This window comes from Sinohyriopsis cumingii, chromosome 6 (assembly GCF_028554795.1).
Source record: "Sinohyriopsis cumingii isolate HCF-2022 chromosome 6, ASM2855479v2, whole genome shotgun sequence".
Lineage (NCBI taxonomy): Eukaryota > Metazoa > Mollusca > Bivalvia > Unionida > Unionidae > Sinohyriopsis > Sinohyriopsis cumingii.
The window spans coordinates 158,150,178-158,163,487 of record NC_142966.1 but is presented as its reverse complement, the minus strand read 5'-3'; the positions used below and the strand labels follow the sequence as shown (position 1 = coordinate 158,163,487).

Here is a 13,310-nt window from a genome sequence, read left to right as displayed (position 1 = left end):
TATACTGTGTAGTGGGTATTTTTACTGGTGAAGAAAAAATTGCAGTTAAGCAATCAGTAAGATCACAGATACAAACCACATTAACATGTGTGTATATTCTTGTACAAGTGACATCTGTATAAGCACAAAATTTTAACTACCCAAACTTTAAAGCCAACATTTTGGGACAAGTTTCCATGAACATATCACACTGTTTAGTACATGTATTTCTTGTGGCAGCATGATTTTCATGTGTAATATAGAAATTATGAGTTTATGAAATTTAGTAATGTTTATTAAACTGGTTTAATTTTGGTTATGGATAGTTATACAATTTGGTTGATGTTGTTTACATGTTTGTGGTGCATTAGATCCTTACATTGCTGTTGTTGTTGTTGTTGTAGGATTTATCGCCATTTTTCAGCACACGATAGGCTATACATGGCGGCCAGTATTAATGGTGGAGGAAGAACCCGGGAAAACCCCGGAAAGAACCACTGACCCACGAGAAGCTACTGGCAAACTTTTTCACATACCCACATTGGCTGAATCCGAGACTCGAACCCACGCAGACAGAGGTGAGATGGCAGTGATCCGTAACAGAGAGTGCTTTAGACCACTCGGCCACACGGGGCCCCTCCTTACATTGCAAGGAATGCTGTGAATAGTCAGCACAGATTAATTACAGTCTCAATTTTTCAGTTGCTCTAAAATTTCATGCATCATTTATTTATATATTAATAAATTGAGCTTTTACACTCTGTCAATGATATTGTATGGAATGTTGAACTTGTTCTGTTTGCCATTGTGTCCATTAAGTTATCCACATGGATGCACAGACAAGCGCCTTTATTTGCATATGAGAGTTGCTTGAAGACATTTTAAATAAATTTAGTCTGTGAGTTTTGAGATAGGTAACACATTTGTTTCCCCACAAAGGTGACTCTAATGAAGACATCTACTATTTATACTTGCTTACAAGTTAATTCAAACTGCAAGCAACAAATCCTGAGGCATAACACACCTGGAAACCAATGTCTTCTTATTTTACTGATTACACCTGACAAACTGCACAGACCCAGATCTGCTGGCACATTATGCTATGGCAAATCTGGGTCTGTGTAGTTTGCAGTTGGACTGTTATAAGTGGGTATAAACAATATCTTTTTCTCTTGTTCCTCATACAGAATTCAAAAACTCTACCTTTCTTTTCCTATTATTTTCACAGGTGCCTACGGGGTTGTGTTGAAATGTAAACATAAGGTATGTAATTCTTTTAATATTTGCCTATTTTCATCAAACAATCAGTGGAAATTATGGTATGAACCTTTGTGCATTTTGTGTCATCCATTTGCAATTATTATTTACATCCTATCAAAAACCATGCCATAGAATTTGACCAAATGTGACAAAAAGCTTCCTGGCAGGAAGAATTTAATATTTGTTCAAATGATGCCAATCTGTCATCATAAAAATTATGACTGCTATTACTAAAAATGAAAGAAACTTTAAACAACCTCTAATCAAGAACCACTGAACAAAATTTGACCAAATTTGAAGAAAAAGAAAGCATTCTGGCTAGATGATGTTCTTGATTTGTTTCATTGATGCTGATTGTTCATCAACTATGGCTACCATGCTGAAGTATCATCAAGTATAGCCACCTTGGCAATTGGTTAATATAGCCACCATTCCATTTGGTCATTAAATATAGCCACCATTCCATTTGGTCATTAAATATAACCACCATGGCAATTGGTCATCAGATATAGCCACCATTCCATTTGGTCATTAAATATAGCCACCATTTCATTTGTCATCAAATATGGCCACCATGCCAAATTGACCTATTGCCACTTGTCAATCATGCTGATCAATTAACCAATCAGCAAGCTTAAATTAGATACACCTCCAGGGATTGCTTTCATTTGCCATTTTCCTCTAACAAGCTGCTTGTGGCAATAATGATTTGTTGTTGTTGAAGGGTTTAACGCCATTTTTCAGCACAAGATAGGATATACATGGTGACCAGTATTAATGGTGGAGAATGAACCCAGGAAAACCCAGGAAAGAACCAGCGACCCACGAGAAGCTACTGGCAAGCTTTCTCACATACCCACATAGGCCGAACCTGAGACTCGAACCCATGCAAACAGATGGTAGTGATCCATAATGGTGAGCGCTTTAGACCACTCGGTGGCAATAATGAACTGATTAAGATAAGAATTAAAAAGTCTTGCAGTGATTTGTTAATTTCTCATTCAATAACAGTGAAAAGAAATCAGTGGGAGCCTTGTAATTCTGACAGTCAATTTCCAGATTGTCTAAATGGAGGAATTAGATTTATTCTTTTCTCAAAACATGGATAAAACTTCAATGGATGAAGATTTTTTTGTGGCCACGTGTATGATTTGCTGAATATGGAAACAATTGATGGCAATTACAACATGTTTGTTTGTAGAAAAGTGTGTCCTGTTGATGGCTTTAAAAAAACAAACAGAAATTGAAATAGAAAAATATTTTTGAAAATAAGCATTTCTTGAATATGGATGGAGAACCCCGTAACTTTCAGGCTTTGTATTATTACTTGCATATAGGAAGTACTGAACCCCAGACCGCATTATTTTTAAGGTTTGAAAATGTACACTTTAATGTTGATTTGTCCCAAAAATAATGATTTATCCTCTCGATCTTTCAGACACTTGTGTGACTCTTTACTTTCTCATTGGGCTGCATAGGGGTTTTGATACAAAAATGTAATAATAAAGAAATACAAAAACAATGATAATTATCGTCTGATATATTAAACATGCATTTACATGTTTGCATCAACAAATATCATTGATCATAATTTCATCTGATGAACACAGTAGAACTTTAAATTTATTATGCAAACATTATACTTCTAAACAGTAATTATTTAGGATTTTGTATTAGTTTTTAATTCATTGACTTCCAAGTCAGATAAAATTAATAAGAATAGCATTATATACTAAATAAATTAACAGCTTTCGGAGTGAATTTCCTTTTACATAAATAAGTTCTTGAGCAGCTTTAAAATTGAGTTTTATTATTTACTGAAATAAACTACTTCGGTTGTTACCCTGTGAACTTGAACTACAAATATAACTATTGTCTACTGCACTATAATTTATGCAGCTTTGTAATTTAACATTTTTAAGAATAATACAAATCACTTTTTATAGACATATCACTTAAACTGATTTTTTTTGGTGGCCAAATATGATAACAGCTAGTCTTGTCATGTGATTTGGTAGGCAGAGCAATCCATCATCTTGCATAAGGTCGATTGGTCATTAGATATGGCCACCATACCAGTTGGTCATCAGATATGGCCACCAGTACTGAAGATGGTGATACCTTCATATCACTTCTTCTCAAGTACAACAGAACAGAATTTGACCCAGTTCAGTAGAAAACATCCTGGCATGAATCATTTTCAAATATATTAAACTACAGTCAGTCCACCATTAAATATGGTCACCATTACGAAAGATATTTTTGACAAAAAAAACTTTAAAAGACTTCTTTTCAAACACTAATGAATAGAATGTGAATAGATTTGATGGAAAGCATCCTGATATGAATCTGTCAAATTATTTTTCTAAAAATGATGTAAAACCACTGTCAGATATGAAAACCATCTTTATACAAAAATGTTGATCTGTAAATAAATATGTTCACTGTTACTTAGAGATAGAAACTCTTAAAATAGGTCTTCAGATTAGTTATTTGAAAAATCTGTCAACAGACTATGACCATATTTAACAGAAATAACCATGACATGAAATTCTCACAGTTCTGTTCATTTGAGGCCATTGCAGCATCAGATATGACTGCCATTGTTAAAAATCATCTTTTCCATGACTTCTCTCAGACTCCTTATCAGAAATTGATATTATTTGACAAAAAAGCATACTGGCATGAAGGCTTCCAAATTCATGATGTGATGCAGAGCCATCATTGAATATGGCCACCATTACCAAACTTAGAAGATCATTTCAATGACTCTTAAAAAATACTCAACAAAATTTGATCATATTTGACAGAACTCATCCTGGCATAAGGTTCTTTTTAAATTTGCACAAATGATATTAAACCATGTAAAATATGGCTGCTTCTGCTATAATTAGAAAAATGTATAATAACTTCATCTAAAGTGCTGCTAAACAGCATTTAACCAAACTTGAGGCCTTTAAGTATATGGCAAATGATGTTGATGTGCCATTAGATGTGGCTGAAGGTATGCAAAAGTAGAGTAACTTGGAAACAATTGCTTTTATAACATGCCATCAACAGTACTGGAAGAAATTTCTTTAGAAAGCATCCTACTAATTATTTGCTAATTGCTGTTGCATTTGATGTCAGACTTGTGAATAATTTCAGGTCTACTTGGGCCTCTTGTTTAAATGTAAGGTGTGTTTTACCAGAGTTCATTACACCTATGATGCTATTTTTCAAATTTTAGATCAAGAAAATTTTGCTCATTTTAAAGCATTGTGCAGAAAATAAACCATTCTTTATTTCTTTATTAAAATCTCACCTACAGTATAAATGTATATTCCAAAAATTCTTCCATATTTTTCTAATTTACAGGTAATTTTCCAAGAATAAACTCTGATATTACATATGTTATATAATTTAAAATGAAATTTTTTGTACTGATTTTATTACATTGATGAAAGAAACATTTGTCAGGAATAGACTATTTTACTGTTCTTTATCCTAAATCTTAATTAAATTGATCTTGCTGTTATCAGCTTCAGAAGGCACAGGGTGTAGAGTTTTTCTTTTACAGGTAATTTTGAAGTCAGGAAAACATAGTGATCAATTTCACTCTGGATATTTGTTTCCATATTGATAGGTCTGACAAACTGATAAACAGTTTTATCCTCCAATCATATTTAAATGTACATACAAAAAACTGACATTATTGACCATTGCACCTGTTTCAACAAACATTTTTTTTAAAGCTGTCAATATACATCAGATAATTAAGACATATCTGTAATTTAGTGTAATTATTGACTGTTATCCAGTAATCTCTGGCCAAAGTCTAATGGAGTAGTTCCTGGTTACCATTTTTCATCCAATTTTTATCAGTAACTTTTTGGGTGTGCATATAATTATAAGTTAAAATATAATTTAAATACAATTTGCAAATTGTTTAACAAGATGAGTTCTTTAGATACCTAAAATTAGATCCCTTTTGATTGATGGTACCATATATAGTAATTTTTTAGAAATTAGGTTCAACTGTATGCAATATAGACCTTGATCTCCTGTTGCATAATGGCAGATCATGGTCAGTGTTGTTCATTTATTTGATTATTCTCAATAAACTGTGTAGACCCAGATCTGCTGGTGCATTAAGTGGTGGCAGATCTGGGTCTATACAGTTGGATCTGACTTACAGGACAGGAGTATGAGTGGCCTTGTACTCAAACATATATGGTGTGTCAAAAAAGTTAGTGTATGAAATTATTGTCAGTACATTGTTTTCCTCACATTTAAGTGTTAGGTTTATTATTTCACCTGTCATCTATCAATTTGTTTGTCTATAACAACACCATATGGAAATTTAATGGATTTGGCATGGTGGCTTTATGATTAATGGGTGTAATTTTTGGTTTCTTCCCCAGTCCCTGTGCGGGATCCTTAGAGACATTTTTAAATATGTACATTTTTTTTTTTTTATTATCAATTTGAATGTTTTTGTAAACAATGGTATTTTCATCATCAGCTATATATGGGCCTTTCATTACTGGGCAAATGTTGATCTGCCATCAGATATTGAGGAGGATACAAAGAATAGTGAAATAGGGTTTTTCAACATTTTTGAAAGAGGTTTTTTATTGAAAGTATCTTTTTGATTAGACTCTAGACCAGCTGCTTTGTGTTTCTTAGCCTCATTTGGGTCTCTTGTTTAGCATGATGACATAGGTGTCCATAATTGATTACAACCAATTTTACTATTGGTTGTCTAGGGATGTCAATAATGATAAATTTTGAATCAAAAGAAAAGGCTATAAAACATGTACATGTGTCAATAAAAAGAACAGCAAATGGGCTTGCTCTCGGTGTTCTTATGTTACTATTTATTAATTTATCTGTTGAATTTGTTCCTTAAATGATTTCATGACTTGTGGAAAATGGCAGAGTATGGTTGATTTATATCTAGGACCGGCTCAGTTTGTGTTGCATAGGTAATTTATGATTACTTATGCATAAGGGGGCTGATAAGCAAACATTTTGGCCATCTTAATCATGGAGTCTTAGTCTTTCATCGTCATCTTGTAACATATCTTCCAAAGATTTGTTAAAGATCTATCAAAAGGTGAATTGGCCACATGAATGTGTCATTTCCTGAACTTCTTGCTGACTAATAAATTTATTGCATCCAAAACTTTTGTGTCAGTGCTTGTTAATAATGCTGTTGATATTTTCCAGTCCAAGTCATTGGGTTCTTTGCACTGTCTTTAGAGTGGATTATAATGTCAGTCTGTTTTGTCACTCATTGATCCTGTTATTTACATTCTACCCCCTACTAAACATAAGACAATAAGACAAGTCAATATATATATATATATATATATATATATATATATATATATATATATATATATATATATATATATATATATATTATATGTGTGTGTGTGTGTATTCCTTTGTTTTCTTCAGTTTACTAAAAGTAACTGATTATTTTTAAACATAAAATTGTTGCCATTTCAGCCCCAGACGGCCTGTGCAGATTAGTCTTAATATTGATACTGATAAGTGTATTATGTTGTCATATTATCTGTAAACAAAATTTTTATATTCTTTTTTGGAGTGTCAGTTTTGTTGGAATTTTTATTAAAAAAATGTTTGCTGATGCTTAATTTCAGGTATATGCTTCTGATAAGGAAGTGCCTGCACTGCAGGATTCTTATCTGATCTTGATGTTTTTGGTTTGAAGCAAACCATGAAATGTCATGGTGTTGTTATTTATATTACGGACTACCTCCATTTGCACTTTTTGTTGATATATTAGGGTAGGTCTTATTAATGCATGGGTCACCTCTGTGCAGGAGGTCGTGGGTTCGATCCCCAGCCGAGTCATACCAAAGTCTTCTAAAAATGGTACTAACAGCTGCCTTGCTAGTCACTCAGCATTTAGAGGTTAGTGTTAGGGCTGGTCAGCCTGGTGTTAGGATAATGTGACTGGGTCGAACATCATGCTACATGTCTGTGGCATGATGGCTCAGTGCTAGATGTCACTTTCAACTGCCACACTGCAGACATCTTAGCGATATGACTGGCAACTTGTTAAAGCTACGTTAAAAATCTAAATCACACACACCTCTGTGCATCTGTTGATCCATTACTGTTTTCTGTCAAACCTGAACACTGATTGGGTGAGGACAATCATATTTGGTAAGATGTTTCACTTGATTGAGTGGAAAACAAGGTTTCAAGTCCAGGCCAATGGATGCAACTCCCAGGGGAGGAGAATGGATTGTACATGCACAAAAAATATACATGTATGTGTTTCCTATTGCACTGGTTTTAAAATTAGGGTAAGTAGGTAGGTTGTTTTTTAATTAACATTATATGTTATAATTATTAGTACACACACACACACACACACACACACATATATATATATATATATATATATATATATATATATATATATATATATATATATATATATATATATATATATATATATATATATATATATATATATATATATAATGTGCTAAGCACTTCAAATTACCTGTACTGGAAAAACCAATGCACAGATCAGTTTTGGCAATTTTTGCTCAAAATTTGGTTTTTACAATTGGGGAAGAATTGCCAGGGTTGGCAGTGAGAAACGGATGGTTGGCCAGCCAGAAACACATTTTTTTCGTGCTGAATCTTTTAAAAAAATCCTTGAATTTGATGGGTTGCCTTTGAAGCTTTATGAATGTTGAAAAAACTCTTGCATTTTTTCTCCAAAATCCTTGACCTTATAAGAGGAAATACAAAATGTTAAGACTGAATACATAATCTTTTTTAAGCTCAGAATTTTTAAAATTTCATGTTTTTCAAAAATAATGAATAAATAAATATAAAATGGATACAGTGGGGTGGATCAACAACAAACAGCATTGGTAGGGTTTTCGGTTATCATTATCTAGGAGATGGTCGATCGTGGTGTTATTGTCTGGATCGAGTAAATAATAAAATAAAATATGAAATAAAGGGAATGAATAACAAAGATCTGAGCAGAGATATAGAATAAAATAACATGAGCCCCGTATGTAAAATACAACAATTTAATAGTTGCATAAACAAAAATGAAATTGAGCATGACATGTGAACAAATCACTTTCGCAGAAATAGAGTTAAAAAAGTATGCGAATTTCAATTAGCCGTTCTGTTACTGATAGAACCAGTTACATCATATGATTGAGTGACAGATCAAATTCAGATTGCCTGGCATGACAGGATCACCTGGTGCTATAGCTCTTTCCCAAATCACTGATGGTGATCAGTCCGCATTTCCGTCTCTTTCCTTCTCTCTCTCCCTCTATCTTTAGCCTCTTTGGGTCATCAACCCCCTTGGTTGTAGAGTGTGGTCTTTTTCCCACCATACAAAACAGGTGTGTGTAGAGCTATTTTCTTCCCGTCAAAAATAAAAATATAATACTCAACCTAAATACGTCAGGTTTGTCTTCTACTGGGATCAACAAATATTTCCACTCTCTTGCATTTGATATCATCTATTGAACTCAACAGAACTAGCTATGGTCATTCACACTAATACACATACAGCCTGTTATCATAAATTGATGTCTTATTAGCGGCTACTGCATTCTCAACTGAGAATCATGACATAATTAGCCTTCTTCGATACTGTTATTGCAATGCTGTGTTCATAAATTTACCAGATGACCTATCAGTCAACACACGTTCCTAATGCATCACCATTGATTCATTTGGAAAGAATTTACAACTTAATTACACTTGAATTAATGGAATTCACTCCTTGTCCAATGTTATTTTTCTAGTTAGCGATTCATTGACATACATTTCCAAACATAGTAAAATCAATCCTCAGTATAAATGATACAAATCATTTAAGACATATAATTTACATATTCATACAGTTTACATCAGAAGAAATACATGAAATCTTACTTTACATGATTTCTATTACATACAGACAGCTGAATCTGAACTCATTCATGTAACAATTTATTGTATGATATTCTTAGAACACATGAATCATATAATGACACGATTATTTCTGAACTCAAGGAAATATTGAAGTATGAATTTAAAATGACTAAATTCAATAATAATTACAAACTTATATCGATGAACACATTGTATGTAATCGAGGCTAAGCTTGTGATTTATTTATGCCCTAGCTCGCTTCAGAAAATTCCCTCCATCTTTTCTCTGGATATGGGTCTCATAAATTTCCAGACCTCCTTGTTCCTTGGATTATTTATTTAACAATAATAGCCAGCACTCCCTTTTGGTAGAAAATCTCTTATTGATTAATACTTCAAGGGGAACTATTCTAAAACCCTGAGTTCCATCTAGGAACACACCCCCTTATTTATCTTAGCCAGTCAGGATTACTACTTCCCCAACAAAATTCTTTATCACTCCCATTGAAGTCAGAAAATCCTATCTAGTCTGCCTTTATTAACCCTTTACCTCATAGAGTGTATGTCTGTTTAGCCAGTTGATATACCTGTACCAAAGTTACACAGTGCAGTGTGCTATAAATAAGATACCTGTTGCCTATTTGACTCCATACAATTAGGCCTGCCTGTTAACTGTTAAGTCATTAACCCCTGGAGGTTTTTGTTGTTTTTGCCTGAAGTGCGAGTAGGAAAAAAAATTTGTTGGCTATTTCTGAATACATCCTAATGCATCGACTTCCAAGTGATTTTCCATTAATCTAATTCCTAGTTGTGTTAGAATATTAGAAACATTGTTTTTCAATGGCTGTTTCGCTCACGCATGAGCAGAAGGGTAAAAGTTGGAGGTTTTTTGTTTTTTTTTGCTTAACGGACACATCATTTTCATATCGAGACCACTCTTTGTTCCAAATGCCCATCTTTTCCTACTTTTTGTAAAGGTTCATCTGTCTGTGTGCAGTTCAGACCGGTCTGCCTTAGAGGCATGAGACCAATAAGTCTAAAATCCAGACACAAAATCAGATTCTGACCATGGGTGAATTTTGGGTGGAAAAAAATCGGATCCAAAAAAATTGGGTTTTTCCTTCTGTATTGTGTAGTGCAGCTAGAATTTCCAAATTATTTGGTATCATTGTGTGTGTGTGTAGAGCTACTTTTCTATAATACCACCCACTTTTCTATAATACCACCCACTTTAGTGTATCTTACATGACCTTGATGCTAAAGAGCTCGGCAGTAGGCTACTACCTCCTGCCACATAAACACGGCGCCAGGGGTTAATGAGATAAAGCAGTGTAGTATATGTTTTGCTTAACATAAATTTTAACCATTTTTACATTATTGGTACAAATCTATTATGTATAGAAAGATTTAAGAGTAAAATTTGATTGTTATAGCTGTATAATTATTTTTCACGGAAGAATTTTTTTATGTGCATTAAAATCTTGAGAGAATTCATTCAACATCAAGTTAGTAAAGCCGTGTGACCAATTGTAACTGCCATTTCTCATACTCGAAATTTACAAGTTCTTTGTCTACGTCTACATCACTAAATAATCTGACTTTAAAAACTAATTGTTGCCTACATCAATATCAGAACCTATGCCTAAGTTATTGAAGCTTTCATAGTAGTGATTCTAATCGTGCAAACTCAAGAAATTAGTAAACCAAATCCGTGGCCTCCATTTTGGAGAGTGGAGAATACGACCCAGTTACTTTAAATAGCAGATTACAACTAGATCTTAAACAGCAACCATGCAGTCTGATGTAATGGTCATTCACATCAGTGAATGTAGTATCCAATCAAGGGTTTTCCACGAAGGTGGCACTACAAAAACCAGCTCAAAATGGCTGATGTTTACAGCAGGCGTCGAAAGGCACTTCCATGAGAATGGTGTAGAGGTGTCAAAACATGCTTCCATGTGAATCGGGTTGAGGCATCCAAAGGCACTTCCTTGAGAATGGAGTAGAGGCATCCAAAGGCGCTTACATTAGGGATGAAATGATACACTTGTTCTTTGTATTGATACAATTCATGATATGCAGCCTGCAATACAATACATATCGATACACATATGAACTTGATAGTCTTTACATATTTGGAAGGTAGGTGGTGCGCTTTCATTTATTTTGACATTCTTGGTTGTATTTCTAGTATGTGGACTACAGATAGACATATAGTCGTCATAAATGTAATTGAAATTCTCACTGATGAGAAGATGACAACAATACTTTCAAACAGACTACATGCTGGTTGCAGTGAGTTTTATCAATTGTTTTAGGCCATTTAATGGTGGATTCATTTAACTCCCATTGTTTTGTACAACATGAATGATTTGAAAACATATTATTACCAATTTTGTGTCTCATTTATACTTGGAAGACACACAATATACTTGGAAGACATTATGATGTTATCTTCAAAACATAAGAAATAATGCAATTTCCTCTCATCTGGAACAATTCTGGGCATTGGGAATAAAGTTGAATATCAACAAAATCTATCACATTTTATTTCCTGTAGATGCAAAAGACTGCTGCAGCCAGAGATACATGTACTTGTATTTGTTAGTGAAGAAGGAAAATTATTGACCACAGTCCTATTCTATAATTTTCTTTTAACTTACACAAGGTGATAAACTTGAGCAGTTTGAAACCTGCCCCATCGCTCATTCTATGCTAATTTCATTGATTCCATCAGCACCTTCATTCACTGGTTAAATATCTGCATAAAATAGAGATATTCCAAATTTGTTTCCCCATGTATAATTTAAGGAGAGATGACGACAGGATTTTATCTTTAGGAAGACCTCCCCCTTTATCAAACAGAAAAGGAGGGAAGGAAGAAATAGTCATTGGTCAATATTTATCTGAACTTCAGTATCTGTCTCTCTTTCACTCTGCTCCACTTTCTTATAGCTCTACTCAAATCAACATTTTTGACAGATGTCACCTCTAGTTGTATTAAGTATTAATCTGTTAATTAGTGCTGAGCATACTCTGTTCCTTTTCTTTGTATCAATATTGCTATGTGCTTCTTTCTGTATGGGGCATATACATAGCTAGCTTTGTCAGCTTGAATATGTTGAGAAACTGATCTTTGTGACTGTTATACAATTTTCCAGAGATCACAGATATTATCTTTTCGATACGTTTGCTCCAAAATTGGATTTTTCACTAACATAAACTTCATTTGTTAAATCAGTAGTTTACTGACTACTATGCCATATTTCTTATCTGTTCCATAATGCTGTATAAAGGTATTTAGTCCATCAATGTTTGTGCAGACAGAGGTATTAAAATAAATATATGTACTTCTTAATTGCATTTTTTAACCTTTATTTTATTCAGTTTATTTTAACCCTGATGTGGATACATGTATATGGTTTTGTAGCATTTGATCCACAGGGCGAATTTGATTAATTAAAATAATGAAAATTGCATTATACATTTAAATTGTCTGTATTTTAAGTATTTTTAGTATTCTGCCCTTTATACATATTTCATTTAGAAATGTCACTGAAAGGATCATGCCATCTATTTTTTGTCAATCCAGCATGTACATCTGACTCATATTTAACACCATTTCAGGCTCAAAATCATTCACTGGTGTCTCTCCATTAATGCTTTCCCATCTCAAATAATCTGATATGCTTCATAACTTTACAAATTAATGTCATCATCACTATCATGAGCAAGTATTTGCCAAAAAGAATTCATAATGAACCATGCCGGAAATCAGACATTTGGGGTTTTCTAGGTAGTCCGTATTTTAAACACACATTTGTAGAACTTTCTTTATGAAAAATTCTGACTACACCATAATTTGTATTCCTGGCCATGTTGTTCTATCAAATTTAGCTTCACAACCATTCATATTATGCTTGAAAAACTCAGATGTGGAACAGTTCTTACCCAAAAAGCAACAAGAACGGTTAAATAAAAATTGTATACTTCGCCGAGCACATTTTCCTATGCAGGACTTTCAATGAATTTGAGGAGTTTTCACGTTTCATAGTTCTCCAAGTGTGTGAATTCGTACAAATGTTGCACAATTCACGCAAAATCACACCCTGACGGCATGTCCACTGAAGTACTTGATATATTTAATGACTTTCCCCC

The 13,310-nt window shown here is 33.6% G+C and overlaps 1 protein-coding gene across 7 annotated transcripts in view; it reads left to right on the top strand.

Annotated features, from left to right (window-relative positions):
- LOC149798369 (uncharacterized) overlaps positions 1–13,310 on the top strand; it is a 153,611-nt gene that overhangs the window by 27,948 nt on the left and 112,353 nt on the right. For all 7 annotated transcript variants that reach the window (XM_089963513.1, XM_089963516.1, XM_089963510.1 and 4 more), the window contains exon 3: positions 1,208–1,242. In XM_089963513.1, coding sequence (XP_089819639.1) covers positions 1,208–1,242 — 35 coding nt within the window. The remainder of the gene's footprint in view (positions 1–1,207; positions 1,243–13,310) is intronic.